Below are 15,758 nucleotides of genomic sequence, written 5' to 3' on the forward strand. Positions count from 1 at the left end.
CGCAGAACTCAAAGGTGGCGGAGCACCAGCAGGCACCATTGCTCCCGACGGGCCAGCCTCAGCCCCCCACTCCACCCAGCTTGGAGGCGGGGTGCAGGTTCATGCACTGGGTGATGAGCGGGAGGAACTCTGGTCAGCAAGTGCACAGTCCGAGGCTCTACATTTTACTGGCCGGAATGACTGCATTTCATTCACTGTTCAGGCATTAGACTTTTATGCCTGGCCAAGTCAAAAATATTTCCTTTGGTCACGTCACTCAAAGAATCAGCTGGCTGACCATAATCCAGGACTCCATGTCACCTGCCCGTGCGGTGTGTCCTTCCACCCAGACCCCCTCTGGGGTCCCAGGCCTTTGATCGGTCTCATCCCCAATGCTGTTTTCCTCACTGTCCAGCCTCAGGAACAAATAGAATCACCCTGGGACAGATTTCTACCAGGCCATGTTCTCAGAGGTGGGGTCAGCCAAGTGACCTGAGCACATCCATAAAATGCACCAGAGTCCCCACCCCTCCCGTACTAGCTGACTCTTGAGCCCTGAGATCTGAATCCCAAGGAGCTCTGTTGAGAAGTCCCCATGGCGGCCTCAGTGCTGCTCCAGAGCCTGCGTGTTGTAGCAGCCGGGGGGCAAGTTGTCCCTAATGTTCTCCAGGTTCCGCACATCGGCCAGGATTCCATCTATGCTTGTCTCCAGTGAGAGGAGGTGGCCCCTCTGCCGACGTGCCCTCTCTTCCAGCTCTGACATTAAGGGCCGCAGCTGGCTGTTGATCTGGGCCTTGGCACGGAAAAGGTTCTGCTCCAGTAAGGCCAGCCCCTCTTCATCCACACTGCCAGGCTGGTCTGTTTTCAGGAATGGAAAGAGTTAACCTGGATTAGATCTCTTTGAACACGTGGTGCCCCTCTGGCCTCTTAACCACTATCTATTTCCACTGACCCAGAGAAAATTATATGTTGTGCGTTGAAAAGTCTTATGTTATTTTTCGAAAAAAATATTCACTTATTTACTTTTTAAATTTGACTATAGAGAGAGGGAAAGTAAGAAAGCAAGACACCAGGTTCAGGACTCGAACTGCAGTTGACCATGTGGGAATCTAGTGCCTTAACCGCCACACCACCTGCCAGCCCGAAAAGTCTTATTTCAAATGAGATTTTTCTTTTTCTGTATTTTTGCCATAGGGTATGTGCACTTGCTGAAGAGAGACAGTGAGAGACCGAAAGAGGGAAGGTGAGAAATCATCCCTCAGGGGGATGGCCATGCCATAATCTCTCCTCGATTCTCCTCTTGGGATTTTGGGCATGCATGCCCAAGGGCTTGACATGATTTTTTAAGCTGCTAGGTCTAGAATTTGAACCATGGTTGGACACGTGGCTTTAACCACCATGTCACCTGCTGGCCCCAAATGAGAAGTAATCTAGAAAAAGTTCTGTGAGCACTAGCTTAGTTACTGGGCTGTGAACACCCTGGGTCTAGAATCTGAGCTCTAGAGCAGAGCCACGTGAAGTATGGATTTCTACGTCATGACAGGGTCAATAGTTCACACTATGAAAAAACGAAAGCGTCTCACAGGGGATGGAGCGCTGGCCAAGGTGTCTGCCTGACGGCTCCCCCCAGGATCAGAATCTCAGCTCCAAGTTATGCTTCCCTGGGGAAGTATCTTGCTGTTTTCTATTAGAAGACCTTTAGAAACTGGCTGCACTTCAGGGTTGACAGAGGCCAAGGTATGCTTTGCGATCTGGGGGATGGGTCCCAGCTGTTAGGAAGTGAATGAGGTCAGACTTCGTTCTGGCCGGACACAGTGGGGATCCGGCTAGAGACTGCATTTTGTTCCTAGTATGAAATGCAATCATGTTTGTTTAGGTATATTTTCGCCATAAACTATCTAAAATTAATGTCAACATGAGGGCACCTGGCCAGACCCATTCGGTCCACATAGCTTCGAGAGGCCCTGGGTCCTCGCAAACACAAGGTCAGTTGCTGTCTGTCTGGGCTGCAGTGACAGTGTCTGACTGCAGGGCTTATTGTACCTATGGTAACTAATCTGTCACTGTCCCCGGACTTGAGAAAGCACATCGAGTAGAAGTAGCACCATAACAAGATTGCTGAGCCAGTGGATCTGTCCTTCAGATGAGGACAGGGGACAATCAAGAAGTTAGGGTTCCATGACATGCAGAGAAAGTTAAGTGAGCTTGGTAAGAAAAGAATCCTGTCCATGAGGAGCTGGCATGAGCTCCTACAAGGGACCAGGAACACTGGAACACAGAGGCCTGTCTGCAGCCGTATCTGCCTCTGCAATTTGCTGTGTGGCCTGTGGGGGCACTGTTACCCTCTCTGGGTCTTACGATACTCCCCTGTGAACAAAATTGCTAAAAAAATAAAACCCACTCACAGGACTTTCATTTGACCGAAATGACATTACACCATGGAAACATCTGGATACCACCTGACACACAGTAAATGTTAATAGTTCCCACCTCTCCTTCTCTCCCCACTCTTTCATTTTCTCTTTTGGGACTAGCAGTTAGCGTAATGGCTATGTCGCCGAACTCCCACGTAGCCAGCTGCAGTTCAAGTCCCAGACCTGGTGGCTTAAACTCACGCCGGGCATGTGTGTATGCGTGCCTGAGATTCCGAGAGGAGAATGGAGAATTGCGGTGTGGACATCCTCCCCGGGGGGTGATTTCTTGCTTTCTGTCTCTCTCTGTCTTTCTGGCAAGTGCATGTGCCCTATAGCAAAAACTTCTCCAAGATAAAAAGTACTTTCTTTCTCCCAGGAGTGAGAAAAGATAGACACACACTCAGACAGACAGGCACTCCCAACAGGGCCTTCACACCACAGTTCGCTCCCAGCTTCAGCCAACCTTGCTCAAAGGCCACAAGAGCACCTGAGTGTTCAGAAGGGTCTCCAGATGTGACCTCTAACCTGTCCACATGGGTTGGCTTCACTGAGCATGTGTTAGCACTGCACCACTGTCTAGCCCCCACTCTCATTTTCTCCTTAAAGGCCCTGTTAGTCTCATTGCCTTTATTAGAACACTGCACAGCGCTGCCGAAATCTCAACTGGGGAGTTTTTTTGTTTTTTTGGTTTTTTCTTTTACCCTCAAAGAGTCTTTTACTCTTTTAGGCTCATTAGATCACGAAGCAGACTCATTAGTGTAACGAGACAGATAATACTCCCTCTTGGAGTAGTGACGAGGCCCACAGAAACAACAGGTTTTACAACCTACCCAACCAAGAAGAGCCTTTTTACAATGTGGCTGGCAGCCGAGGCTCAATCTCTACTTCTGTATTTGCTGCAGACCAAGCTGGATAAAGCAGGTCAAATAAGGGCTTGATATCCGCTTCACCAAAGCCCAGATTTGAATTCAAATCCATTTTCTTTTAGGTGACACTTGCTGGGGAAGACTTGACTCCCTGTCACACTGGCCAATCAAATCTATTTTATCTTACAGTTGAGCAGTACATTGCAGTTCTATGATCTTTTCTTCCTTTCCCTTCCTTTCCCTTCCTTTCCTTTCCTTTCCTTTCCTTTCCTTTCCTTTCCTTTCCTTTCCTTTCCTTTCCTTTCCTTTCCTTTCCCTTCCTTCCTTCCTCTTTCTTTCTTCTTTCTGCTATAGGGCGTGTACACTTGCCAGAGAACAGAGAGACAGAAAGCAAGAAATCACCACCCAGGAGGGATAGCCATACCGCAATCCCTTCTCCTCTTGGAATCCTTTAGATGCACATGCACAGGCTTCCGGTGTGAGTTTTAGGCTGCAGGTCCAGGATTCGAACCGTGGTAGACCATGTGGGAGTGGTCTATGAGCGATGTAGTCATTACGCTATCTGCTGGTCCCTCTATGATCTTTTCTTTCTTTGGTTTCTTTTTTTTTTTTTCAATTTCCAGAGGGCATACGCACCAGCTAGAAAGAGACAGAGAGAGGGAGAGAGAAAGAGAGAAAGGACCCCCATAGAGTGTGGTCACACTGCCATTCCTTTTCCGTTTCTCTATTCTGTTGAGATTTGGGGCACACATGCACAAGTGGCACCATGTTTTTCAAGATGCCAGGGCTGCAAGTGGCACCACGTTTTTCAAGCTGCCATATTTTTCAAGCTGCCATATTTTTCAAGCTGACTGAACCTCAGTCAGTCACGTGGGATTTGGCTTCCTTAACCATGAGGCTACGGGGTTGACCCAATCTACAATCTTTTCTTCTAGGTTATCCATACAGATAGCTTGACTTCCCAAAATAGTCACATCAAATGAAAAGAACAGTAGAAGCAGCAAGTGATTCTGGGCTCTACAGCAGGGAGGATCTTCCTTAATATCTCCCTCTTGCCACTTCTGCCTTAGAACAGGCTCTGCAGCTCTCTCCTCACTTAGCCCAGCAGCCTCTGAAGGGCTCTCACCTCACCTCTGTCTAAGCCCCTTCAAACTCCTCCACTCGTCCACCTCAGTGATCTTTCTGAAACATACAGTGATGGTGGCATTCCTCTGTTTAACTGTCCACTGGCTTCCCGGGTTAGGGCCGTGATCCCTCCTTAGCAGGGCCCTTAAACTGCCCAGTCTTCCCTCCAGCTGTGAAGGTCGCTAAACACACCCCGCTCTTTGACCCGCAGACCCTCCCCATCCAAGTGCAGTTCATGTACTCATCTTAGAGATGGTGAAACGGAGCCCAGAAAATGTAAAGTAACCTGTCCAAAGTATCTGGGCCTGGAAACAAAGCACATGCCCTGACACTTTTTTTTTCCTTTTTTTTTTAATTTTGAGAGATTTTTGCTATAGGGTGCATGCCCTCATCAGAGAGAGAGAGAGAGACAGAGACAGAGAAATGAGAAATCACCCCCCAGGGTGTATGGTCATGCCACAATCTTTTCTCCTCCATTCTCTTCTTGGGATTTTGGGTCCACACGCACATGTGCCTAGTGTATTTCGAGCCGCCAGGTCTGGGACTCAAACCACGGTCATACATGTGAGAGTCCAGCACCTTAACCACCACGCCACCTACTGGCCCCTCCTGATAATTTTAAGGAGAGTTGAGATTCTGCTCATTGTGGTGAGGATAGTGAAGCTTCCAGGGGGAAGCTCTGGAGCATGGGGTTGAAGGTTTATGGACGTTCCACATACCCATCAGGTGCAGGATGTTGTCCAGGGAGGTGAGTGTGTCTTGGATCGTAACTCCAGCATTCTTGGCTCTGGTATCAACTCTCTGGGCTTCTGTAATCACCTGAGGAGGCGGAAATAAATGCCTGTCATGAAAGGGCATTTTCCACTCCAGCAGGTTGAAAGGGTTGTCCTGCAGAAAGCGTCAGAAACTCACCATCTGCACCGCGTCCACGTCCATGTCAAATTCCAGCTCCTTCCTTGCCAGCTCCCCCTCCACATCCCTCATCTCGCTCTTCAGAGTGGCCAGTCCCTTCTCCATGGCCAAGGCTCCATCTGCTGTCACGTTGGCTTCCAAGTTCAGACTCCCGATCTCCTGGGAGAAGGAAAGGAGCCAGGGACGGAAGAAGAGTTAGGGGTGAGGCACAAAAACATCCCAGAGGCAACTGCAGAAAAAATACAGCTGCAGCCAGGCCCTGACGGGATAAGTCAATGAACAATGAGGGAGTCAGACATGGGACACGCCCTTCCCCAAGCTCTGCCTTGAACAAGTAAATTTGGGGTATATCTCTAGACTACAAGTGTCCGCACTGATGCCATTTCTCCTTCGGTCTGATGCTCAGCAAATGTTGAACACAATTAGGGACCATGGAGGAAAATGCAGAGAGCAGGAAACTCACATCATTCTCCGTCATTTGCCTTGGCTACCATGGTCTTCTGAATGACTTTAGAGGATCCTTAGACAGTTGAGTTTGGAGTTCAGAGAATGAGTCTACTGCACTGTTTTTGTAAGGACAAAGTTTATCCATGCCTTTATCCACAAGCTATTATTAAACCTCAAATTAAGGGTGACTCTTTTCTAGAAGCTGTACAAGGGCATTTCTAAAATTTTGTGGAGGGTCAGCAGGTGGCATGGTCATTAAGGTGATGGACTTCCACATGGCTAACTGCAGTTCAAGTCTTGGACCTGGCACCTTGAAAGTCATGCCAGGCACAAAATCCTAGGAGAAGAATGGAGAAGGGATTGCAGTGTGGCCTTCTCCCCCTCACCTCCCCAGGGGAGATGATTTCTCTTTTTCCCTCTCACTGTCTCTCTCTGGAAGCATACACTGATACCAGAGCCCTGAGCAAAAACTAAAAAAAAAAAAATATTAAAAAAAAGTTGAAAAATGGAATTAAAATATGAGTTTATTATGGTACAAAAATTTTTGAAATATATGCATAGTTTTTTCATAATTACATATGTTCATGAACATATTAAAGATTCCCATATAAAGAGAAGCACATGAGATTGGTCTCTATCCTGAAGGGTCTGATCAGCAATTGATTTACAAGTTACCAAGTGGACTGAAAGTGGGGCCAGCTAGTCCACATACCAAGAGTTCCCTCTGGGCTTTCTAGAGTTGCATAATCTCTGTAGAAGTCATGCCTGATTAAGAGCTAAGATGCTCTCTTCCAGCTGAGAAACATTCCTTGAACTGAGAAATTTAACATTATAAATGTAGCTTCTCTCCTTCCCCATTGTGCTGAACACTCTTTAACAAGAGGAACCAGGTCCCTCAGTGCCACAGCCCACCCGGCACAGTACGACTCCATATGGGAAGGAAAGAGGAAGGTGAGAAAGTGGAGTTGAGACATAGGGCATGGTCTTGGGTCTTTGGACCCAGAACAGAAAGGACCCAGAACATCAGAATCTCTCAATCTGGAATCAAAACGATGTTAGTGTTCCAGGTTGAATTGTATCTCCTAAAAGATGGGGTGAAATCCCAGGCCCAGCACCTCAGAATGTGGATGTGGCATTGTAGATGTCATTAGCTATCACCAGACCATTCGGGAGTCGGGCAAGCCCTTCAACCAATATGACCGGTGTCCTTATGAGAAGAGAGAGCCACCCAGGAAGACCGCCATGTGACAACACGGGCTGTAAACCCAGGGATGGCGAGAACTGAGAGCCACCACCAGGAGTTAGGAAGATGCAAAGGAGGAGGACTCCACCCTGAATCTCAGGGGAGCTGACACTGTGACCTTGGACTTTTAGCCTCCAGAACCGTGGGAGAATAACTCTGTTGTTTTAAGCCACCCAGTTTGTGGAACTTTGTTATAACAGCCCTGGGAAAAATAACACCATTGTCTCTATAAAAAAACAATCTTGGATGGTTCTTCCCAGGGTGTCCAAAAGGAAGATGAAAATGGAGGCTCCCGCACTAGTCAATCACAGCCCTGTGAACTGATCCAACAGAAGGGGTGATTTGATCTGAGGCTGGCAGAGAACATAACAGGCTGAGTCCTGGGGCAACATGAGCCCAGCACTCTCTCCCCTTCCACACTGCCCCTGTGCTCAGTGCCACTGGAGCCAGCCTGCATCCCCTCTCTGGCTACCTGTTCAATGTGGTTGGTGATGCCCAGGGCCTCGCGTGCTGCACTCTTTGCCCGCTGGGCGTTGGTGGCAGCGCTGCCCAGGGCTCTCTCTGCTTGCTGGGTCTTGTCACTGGCATCTGCAACCTTCTGGCTGATGTAGGAGAGTCTCTTCATGGCCTCTTCAGCCTCTGCTTTTCTGTCCCCTACCTGGAGGTCAAATTCTGAAACACAGACAAGAAAAAAATTACCAGGATGATGAAAACTGACCGACCATGAGAGACAGGGCTGAGGTTTGGAAAAACAAAATTTCCGAGAGTGTTATTGCTGATGGGGGCTGGAGGGTAGGTCGCTGTGACTGGAATGACTCTTACCCAAGAGAAAGCATCTGACTAGAAGCACTGGAGGGGCCATAGTTAGCCCTTCGCTTAGAGAAACAGACGATCAGCCTGCCCACAGGTCCCCCCACTGCAAGAGTGTCAAGAACTTAAAAGTGGATCAGAACCAGGTAGAATCTTTGAAGTGTGAAACTTCAAACCAGAACTTTAAACCCTAAGCTGCCCATGACAAGAGCTGGGTTGTGGGTAGAATGGGTAGAGAGGGGCAGATGGTGGTGCGGTGGTACAACACAATCTTCTGAGAGGCAGACCCATATGGGAAGGTTATGGGTTCACGGCCTGAGCCCTCCCTGGGTAGGCCTGACACATATATGCCCATGATCCCTGGCTGGCTGGGGCTAGGGGTGGATCGCAGTGTCACAGCCCTATTGGGGGTGCTGTCTCTTCGCTCTTACTCTTTTTTCTCACTCATGGAATAAATCTGTTTTTATTTTTGAAGAATGAATAGAGAGGTACTTTCTGTTTAGAAAATCCCAAGCTTGGGACTGTTTCTTTTTTGTTCTTTAGTGAAAAAGCTTGACATTGTCATCAAATCTCTACAAGGCACAAACTCAAATCCCCTAGGATCTAGATGTTCTGGTGTGTAGATGCTTTTGTTTTTGTTTTTTTAAATAATTATTTTATTTAAATATTTATTTATTTATTTATTTATTTATTTATTTATTTATTTATTTATTATTTATTTATTTATTTATTTATTTTAATTTGACCAGAGAGGGACACAGCAAAGGAGAGGGAGAAAGAGAAAGAAAGCAAGCCACCAGGTCTGGGACTTGAACTATGGTCAGCCATGTAGGAGCCCAGCACCCTTAACCACCTGCGAGCCCCTGGAGTCTAGATGTTTTAACGAAGCTACACCATCACCACAGAGAAACCAGGCTACAAAAGAAAAGGAAAATAACTTCTCCAGTAGTAGGATGTTGGCTCTTGTACAGGACCCTCAGTGTCATTTATTTCAATCTTTACCCTTTTTAAATTAATTTTACATATATTTTGAATTTAATAACATTTTATTTACCATGATGGTACATCTTTGTGGGGTACAATATGGTTTTTCAAAGCATGCAGTGTGTGATAATCAAACCAAGGATATTACCATTTTCATCATCTTCAACAAAGAACATTTCATTATGGTGTGCATCACCAATTTTTGTAATATTAGTATGTGTGTATATATATATATGAATACACACACACACACATATATATATACGTGTGCATATACACACACACACACACACATATATGATTGACAATGCCTCCCCTTTTTCCTTTCTCTGTGGGGTATGCTGTTCCAGAACCTATTAGTCTTATTTATGTGCCTTCTTGTGTCTGTTAAGCTTTCTTTCCTGTGTCTCTTCCCCCCCACCACCATGCTGTCTCTGTCTTTTCCTTTAAAACAGGAAGAAATTAGGGTCTGGAATGGCTATGTGACTTTTCTATGGCCACACAACTAACATGGCCCAGCCACAAAGCTCAGAAGAGATCAGAACTCAAGATCAGCTCATTTTTTTCTACTATGTCAATTATTATTATTATTATTTGTAGAGGTTTTTGCCTTAGGGCATTTGCACTCACCACAGGGAGAGAACAGGAGACAGTCAGTGAGAGGGAAAGTGAAAAATCACTCCCCAGGGGAGATGGCCACATAACAATCCCTTCTCCATTCTCCTCCTAGGATATCTTGGGCATGCATGCACATGCACCTGGCATGTTCCAAGCCACCAGGTCTGGGACTTGAACACAGTCAACCATGTGGGAGTCCAGCAATGTAACTACTACGCCATCTGCTGGATCCCCACTACATCAAATATTAATGACTTTTTTCTTTAGAAAGATACTTATTAAGCACCTATTAACACCCCAATGTCCCTATCACTTAGAAAGATACTTTAGTGTTCAAACCAAACCAGTCATGGCTATACCTTTAAAATATTCAAAGGGCCCAAACCATACAACACTCACCTCTGAGATTCTTTAGGATGTTCTCAACTTCATAAAAAGTGGTGTTGCCCATATTTAATGCTTCCTGGGCTCTGCTTTTAGCAAGGTTGGCACGGGAAAGCAGCTGATCCGATGTCTATGGTAGGCAGATGAATCAAGATTAGACGAAGTGCATTCCTATAGCAAAAACACTCTGAGATGTTCCTCCACCATCACAGGATGCTATGAGTCTGCGGAGCCTCAGGGTGAGGGAGCACACCCCTCTGCAACCCAGGACACAGCAAACCCTGGAAGTGAATGACACATCCCAACAGGAAATGGTCTCAGTCCCAGCCCACTGTTCGGGACAGGAACATTTGTGCAAACCATAACTTTCAACTCTAGATACTTCCTGAAACCAAAGTAGCAGACGGTTAGACCAAAATCAGACTTATGAGGCCTAGGCCCTATTGCTAGGTTTCAAGGGCTGACTCGGTAGATAGAACTCAGCTAATTGCATGAAGGACTGTGTGTCTCACTTACTCCCCCTACAAGCAGTTGGCCCCTGGCCATCGAGAGCTTTTGCCTGCTTCTCCTGCCATGTTGACTCCCATGGCGAGCATTTGATACATGTTTGTCAAGAGAACAAATTAGCAGGATACCTGTCTCCCATTCTTTCCATTCTGTAAGAGCTTCCGGGTTTCTTCTTCCCAGCTCCCCAGATTGCTCTGCACACGCTCGAACTCGTCCACACGTCTGGCCACTAGGCTTGAGAGAGAGTCAGCTTTTTGTCTGATCCTCTTTGCTTCTGCCTGCAAGTCCAAAGACATGAATGAGTCTGACGTTCCATCTCACCAGTTACCACGCCAGCCTCTCAGGGCTTGGCATTTCACAGCAGCAACAGCTCAGGAGGCCAGGAAAATAGTGATTGGCCACTCAGGCCAGAGGCTAACAGCAACGAGGCCGATTACACGATGGAGGTCAGGCAGCAGGTCCCCTAGTGTCAGACAGGCTTTCCCTCTGTTCTTTTTTTTTTTTAGGTTTTTGCCATAGGACATGTGCATTCACCAGAGAGACAGAGATAGAGGAAGTGAGAAATTACCCCCCTGGGGGATGACCGCCTCCCAGTCCCTTCTCCTCTTCTCCTCTCAGGATTTTGGGCATTCACACACACTCACTGTGACTTTCCAGCCACTGGATCCAGGACTTGAATGATGGTTGGTCATGTGGGTGCTCAACACTTAATCACCACACCATTGCTGGCTCCTGTCCTTTTTTTCTTTTTTTTTAATTTTACTTGTTAGTTTACATATGTCCATGGAAATTACTGAGTGCTTTCTGCTATAAGTAGCAATCCAAATCTTCTCAATCTGTTAAGTTTGGACTACTTAAGGGAATTGATGTAGAAATGATGTAAAACTTTTGGAAAAAAAAATGTCTTCTCAGTGGCTCAACATAAAAATATGCTATCGCCTGACCAAAGTATAAACAGCAAACTTCACAATCGTTTCCACAGGATTCAATAGTCCCCAGAGTTACAGAAGAGATATTCACTGATGGTTCAGGATGGGCCAAGGCCTTTCCAGAGACTAGAGCTGGGGTGTAAGAATGAGGAAGGAGGTCGTGGGAAGGGTACATATCTTTCTACTCTCAAGCAAGAAAGATCAACGTGGAGAGAGAGCTGAAGGGTTGAACAGCATTATGGAACCCCAGAGAAGAAAGCATTTGTGACCCTCTTCTACACACCAGGTACACGGGCTAGATGCCCTCACCTGGAAGGACAGAGCAGGGGCTCCCTGAAGCTGAGACACGGAATCGAGAAGGCGGAGACTATGCTGATAAGACCTGTCGGCTTCAATGTCAGCTTGAGTAGCTTCCCTTGCCAACTGCTGTGCCAGGGTCTTGGTTTTCTCCAATCTGCAGAGGAGAGGCAGGGAGGGGAGATTAGTAATATTTAAAAGCCAAAACAAAGACAAAAAACAAAAAAGAGGAGTTAGGTCATTCTTTGTATAAAAGCAAAAATTCATCCTGTTGTTTGAAAAATATGTAGTTAAGGGGCCAGCAGGTGGCATAGCAATGGCACTGGAGTCCCACATGGTCAACCCACAGTCCGAGTCTCAGACCCAGTGACTTGAAACAAGTGGTGCGTGTGCATGCATGCCCAAATCCAGAGAAAAGGATGGAGGTGAAGGGACTGCAGTATGGCTATCTCACTCTGGGGGTTGATTTCTCGCTTTCTATCTCTCTATCTCTCTCTGTCTCTCCGGCAAGTGCACATGCCCTATGGCAAAAATCTCTCCAAAAAAAAAAAAGAAAGAAAACTAGATGCCCTCACCTGGAAGGACAGAGCAGGGGCTCCCTGAAGCTGAGACACGGAATCGAGAAGGCGGAGACTATGCTGATAAGACCTGTCGGCTTCAATGTCAGCTTGAGTAGCTTCCCTTGCCAACTGCTGTGCCAGGGTCTTGGTTTTCTCCAATCTGCAGAGGAGAGGCAGGGAGGGGAGATTAGTAATATTTAAAAGCCAAAACAAAGACAAAAAACAAAAAAGAGGAGTTAGGTCATTCTTTGTATAAAAGCAAAAATTCATCCTGTTGTTTGAAAAATATGTAGTTAAGGGGCCAGCAGGTGGCATAGCAATGGCACTGGAGTCCCACATGGTCAACCCACAGTCCGAGTCTCAGACCCAGTGACTTGAAACAAGTGGTGCGTGTGCATGCATGCCCAAATCCAGAGAAAAGGATGGAGGTGAAGGGACTGCAGTATGGCTATCTCACTCTGGGGGTTGATTTCTCGCTTTCTATCTCTCTATCTCTCTCTGTCTCTCCGGCAAGTGCACATGCCCTATGGCAAAAATCTCTCCAAAAAAAAAAAAGAAAGAAAAAAAGAAAAAGAGAAGAAAGAAAAGTATGTAGTTGAAATAATTAGAAGAACCAAACAAGGTTAGGTGTCTCTCTCCATAATCTAAACATAAGCCTTATCAGGCTGGTTTGGAAAAATTTAATCCAGGTTTCCCAATTCTTGATCATATAAATACATTATTTTTATATCCCTCATGCCATCAGATGAGTTATTCATACCCTTCCAAACACCATAGAAGAGGATCCTGTCTTCAAGTATTGCAATCTCTCAATCACAACAGAAAGTTGACTTAAATAATTAACCTATTTTTCCCGTCCAGGCTTAAAGATTTCTACTTTCCCCCAAAGTAATACTCTCATTCTCTTGTTCCTCTTATTAGTAATATATATGTTCTAAGGAAACATGGTTCCCTTCCAGTGTGGTTTGCACCATGCCCTGAGAGAACCTGGGTTTATAGTTCACGTGAGAACCCGCTGGAACATACTTTCCCATAAGTCCTTGCACCGCGGAGCTGTCCAGGCTGGCTGGGCCACCTCCTTCACTCAGAGCCTTGCGAGCCAGTGATAGTGCTTGTTTGGAATAGTCCTCAGTTTCCCTCGCCAGGCGCTCCATATCACTGGCTGACTCAACGTGGCTAAAAGGATTCAAAACAAAGAATTAGAATCTTATTAGAATCTTCATAGCAAAGGACTTCCTTTAGTTCTTTCATTTAATTTTTAAAAACATTTATTTATTGGGACCAGCAGATGGCATAATGGCTATATCGCTGGACTCCCACGTAGTCCACAGTGATTCAAGTCCTGGACCTGGCAGCTTAAAACTCACACTGGGCATGTGTGCATGTGTGCCCAAAATCCCAAGAGGAGAATGGAGGAGAAGGATTGCGGTGTGGCCATGCCCCCTGGGAGATGATTTCTTGCTTTCTGTCTCTTGGGTGAGCACCTGGCCTGGGACTTGAACCATGGTTGGTCATGTGGGAATCCAGCACCTCAACCACCAAACCGCCTGTTGACCCTGGTCCTTGCATTTAAATAAAGGGAGAGGAATAAGTGAACTAACTAGTCTGGTTTATAAAAGCCAAACAGAGCAGACTCCAATTAGAGGAAATAAGGGAACTATCAAGAAGCAGAAGGTCTGGGGCCAACAGACAGCATGGTGTTTACATTGCTGGACTCCCACATGACCGACCATGGTGGCTTTAAGCTCATGCTGGGCGTGTGTGTGTGTGTGTGTGTGTGTGTGTGTGTGCCCAAGATCCCAGGAGGGGAATGGAGAAGGAACTGCAGCATGACCATCTACCCCGGGGGTGATTTCTCACTTTCTCTCTCACTGTCTCTGTCTTTCTCCCTCTCTGGTAAGTGCACTAGCTCTAAGGCAAAAACTTCTTTTAAAAATAAATTTTAGAAAAAGAAGCAGAAGGTCGAAAATTAGCTTCATGTCATGGGCCGTGTGGCAACCTTTTCCACCCACAGCTTGATCCATGGAGGCCTGGAGTTGGGGCAGGAGAGGAGGGAGCAAGCCCAGGTGATAAAATGTTGCTCTTGGATGCTGTTTTCTGCAGAAGAGCCCCGTAGGTCTCATTTCATCCAAGATCCAACCCCCTACTCAGGTTTGCTAGAACTCTAAATCATCAGCCCCACCACTAAGGGTACAAAGCCTGTTAATAAAAGTCCCCCAGATGCTTTTGCCCTCCTGGCTCTAGAAAGTGATTTATAAACAAAACAGGGCTGGCAGGTAGTGTGGTATTTTAGGCGCTGAACTCTCACATGGCCAACTGTGGTTCGAATCCCAGACCTGGCAGCTTGCTTGCTCACTTTCTCTTTCTTTGTCTCTCTCTCTCTGACAAGCACATGTACCTTGTAGATAACTTTAAAATAATAAATTAATTTAATTAAATAATTCTTTAGAAACTAAACAATACAAAACACTGGGGAGGCAGCTCCTGCTAGAAAACCAAAGTCAGCCCCCTTCTGCTGAGTGAATACCACAGCAAATCCCTTAAACAGGATAGATTTAGAGTCAGGGCCGGGTGAGGGGAGCTGCCTGTTTTCACTGGGGCCCTTCAGGAGCCAGTTTCCAGAAGGAAGCCCCCCTGCGGACCTGGCCCTGCCGAGCCAGCAAACAACTGGTTGCTACTTGCTCCCAGGCTTGGTGTGAGAGCCTAGGAGTCCCTGTAAGCTGCAGAATGTTCTTTTCCAAGAGCTGATTCATTTCACATGGCCAGAGGACTCTCATCTGACATACCACAAAGCCACGCTGTGAGTCACAGAGAAATCTGGGGTAGGAACACCCCCACCCCCAACTCCTGCCAAATGAACCCTGCCCTGTGGCCGCCTACATCCACTAAAACCCAAGTGGTGAAAGGACTTCGAGGCAGCGGATGGCTGCAAAGGAGCCTGCAGGGAGTGAAAGTGCAGCTTGGGTCCTGCATGCCAGTGTCTGGTTCAAGTCTGGCCTTGCAGGATGGTCTGAAGTGGAGGCGCTGTCCGCAGTGCTCACCTGTCTGCCAATCTCGCAGCTTCCTGAGCCAGACTCTTAAAGCCATTTGGCCCCACGTGATGGTCGGCAGGAGGGATGTTCTGTGGAAAGTGGAGAATTGGTTAAGGCTTTGCCATTGACCCTGGAGCCCAAGCATGTGGGGCATCTTTGCAGTCAGAAACACCTGTCGTTAGCCACCCAGGATCCTACACACGACAGCTCACACCAAGAGTCCCCACTCACCAGGATCATTCCATTTTTAAAAAGTCTCTACAGAGGGGGCCGGCAGGGGGCGTAATGGTTAAGGGCACTAGACTCCCATGTGGCCAACTGTAGTTCGAGTCTTGGACCTGGCAGCTTGCTTTATCACTTATTCTCTCTCTCTCTCTCTCTCTCTCTCTCTCTCTCTCTCATTCTGGTCAAAATTTAAATAACTAAATTAAATAAGTTAAGGAAAAAAAAGTCTCTATAGATAAGAATGAAGTAGAAATCTAAGCTCAAAAACAGTTCATATACAAAAACAAATATACTAAAAAAAAAAAGAGTATATTCTATGTACATATTTTTTATGTGTTTAAAGCCCAGTAGAATATACACCAAGTTTTAACTGTGGTTAGCAGTAATGGGATCATAGAGGATTTTTATTTATTTTCTTCAATAAAT

At 46.5% G+C, this 15,758-nt stretch overlaps 1 protein-coding gene across 3 annotated transcripts in view; it reads right to left on the bottom strand.

Moving 5' to 3' along the window:
- The window catches only part of LAMC2 (laminin subunit gamma 2), a 96,311-nt gene that overhangs the window by 11,071 nt on the left and 69,482 nt on the right, over nt 1-15,758 (bottom strand). For 2 of the 3 annotated variants that reach the window (XM_027770087.1, XM_006143881.3), the window contains 9 exons: nt 15,117-15,196; nt 13,102-13,251; nt 12,091-12,235; nt 10,418-10,567; nt 9,798-9,912; nt 7,459-7,658; nt 5,297-5,455; nt 5,104-5,203; nt 145-837 (listed from right to left, as the gene is read on the bottom strand). In XM_027770087.1, coding sequence (XP_027625888.1) covers nt 584-837; nt 5,104-5,203; nt 5,297-5,455; nt 7,459-7,658; nt 9,798-9,912; nt 10,418-10,567; nt 12,091-12,235; nt 13,102-13,251; nt 15,117-15,196 — 1,353 coding nt within the window. In that variant the 3' untranslated portion in view covers nt 145-583. Of the gene's footprint in view, nt 1-144; nt 838-5,103; nt 5,204-5,296; nt 5,456-7,458; nt 7,659-9,797; nt 9,913-10,417; nt 10,568-12,090; nt 12,236-13,101; nt 13,252-15,116; nt 15,197-15,758 lie in introns of those variants that run through there. The other variant, XM_014586066.2, reaches the window with a different exon arrangement.

This window comes from Tupaia chinensis, unplaced genomic scaffold, assembly GCF_000334495.1.
Source record: "Tupaia chinensis unplaced genomic scaffold, TupChi_1.0 Scaffold000112_1, whole genome shotgun sequence".
NCBI classification, from domain to species: domain Eukaryota; kingdom Metazoa; phylum Chordata; class Mammalia; order Scandentia; family Tupaiidae; genus Tupaia; species Tupaia belangeri.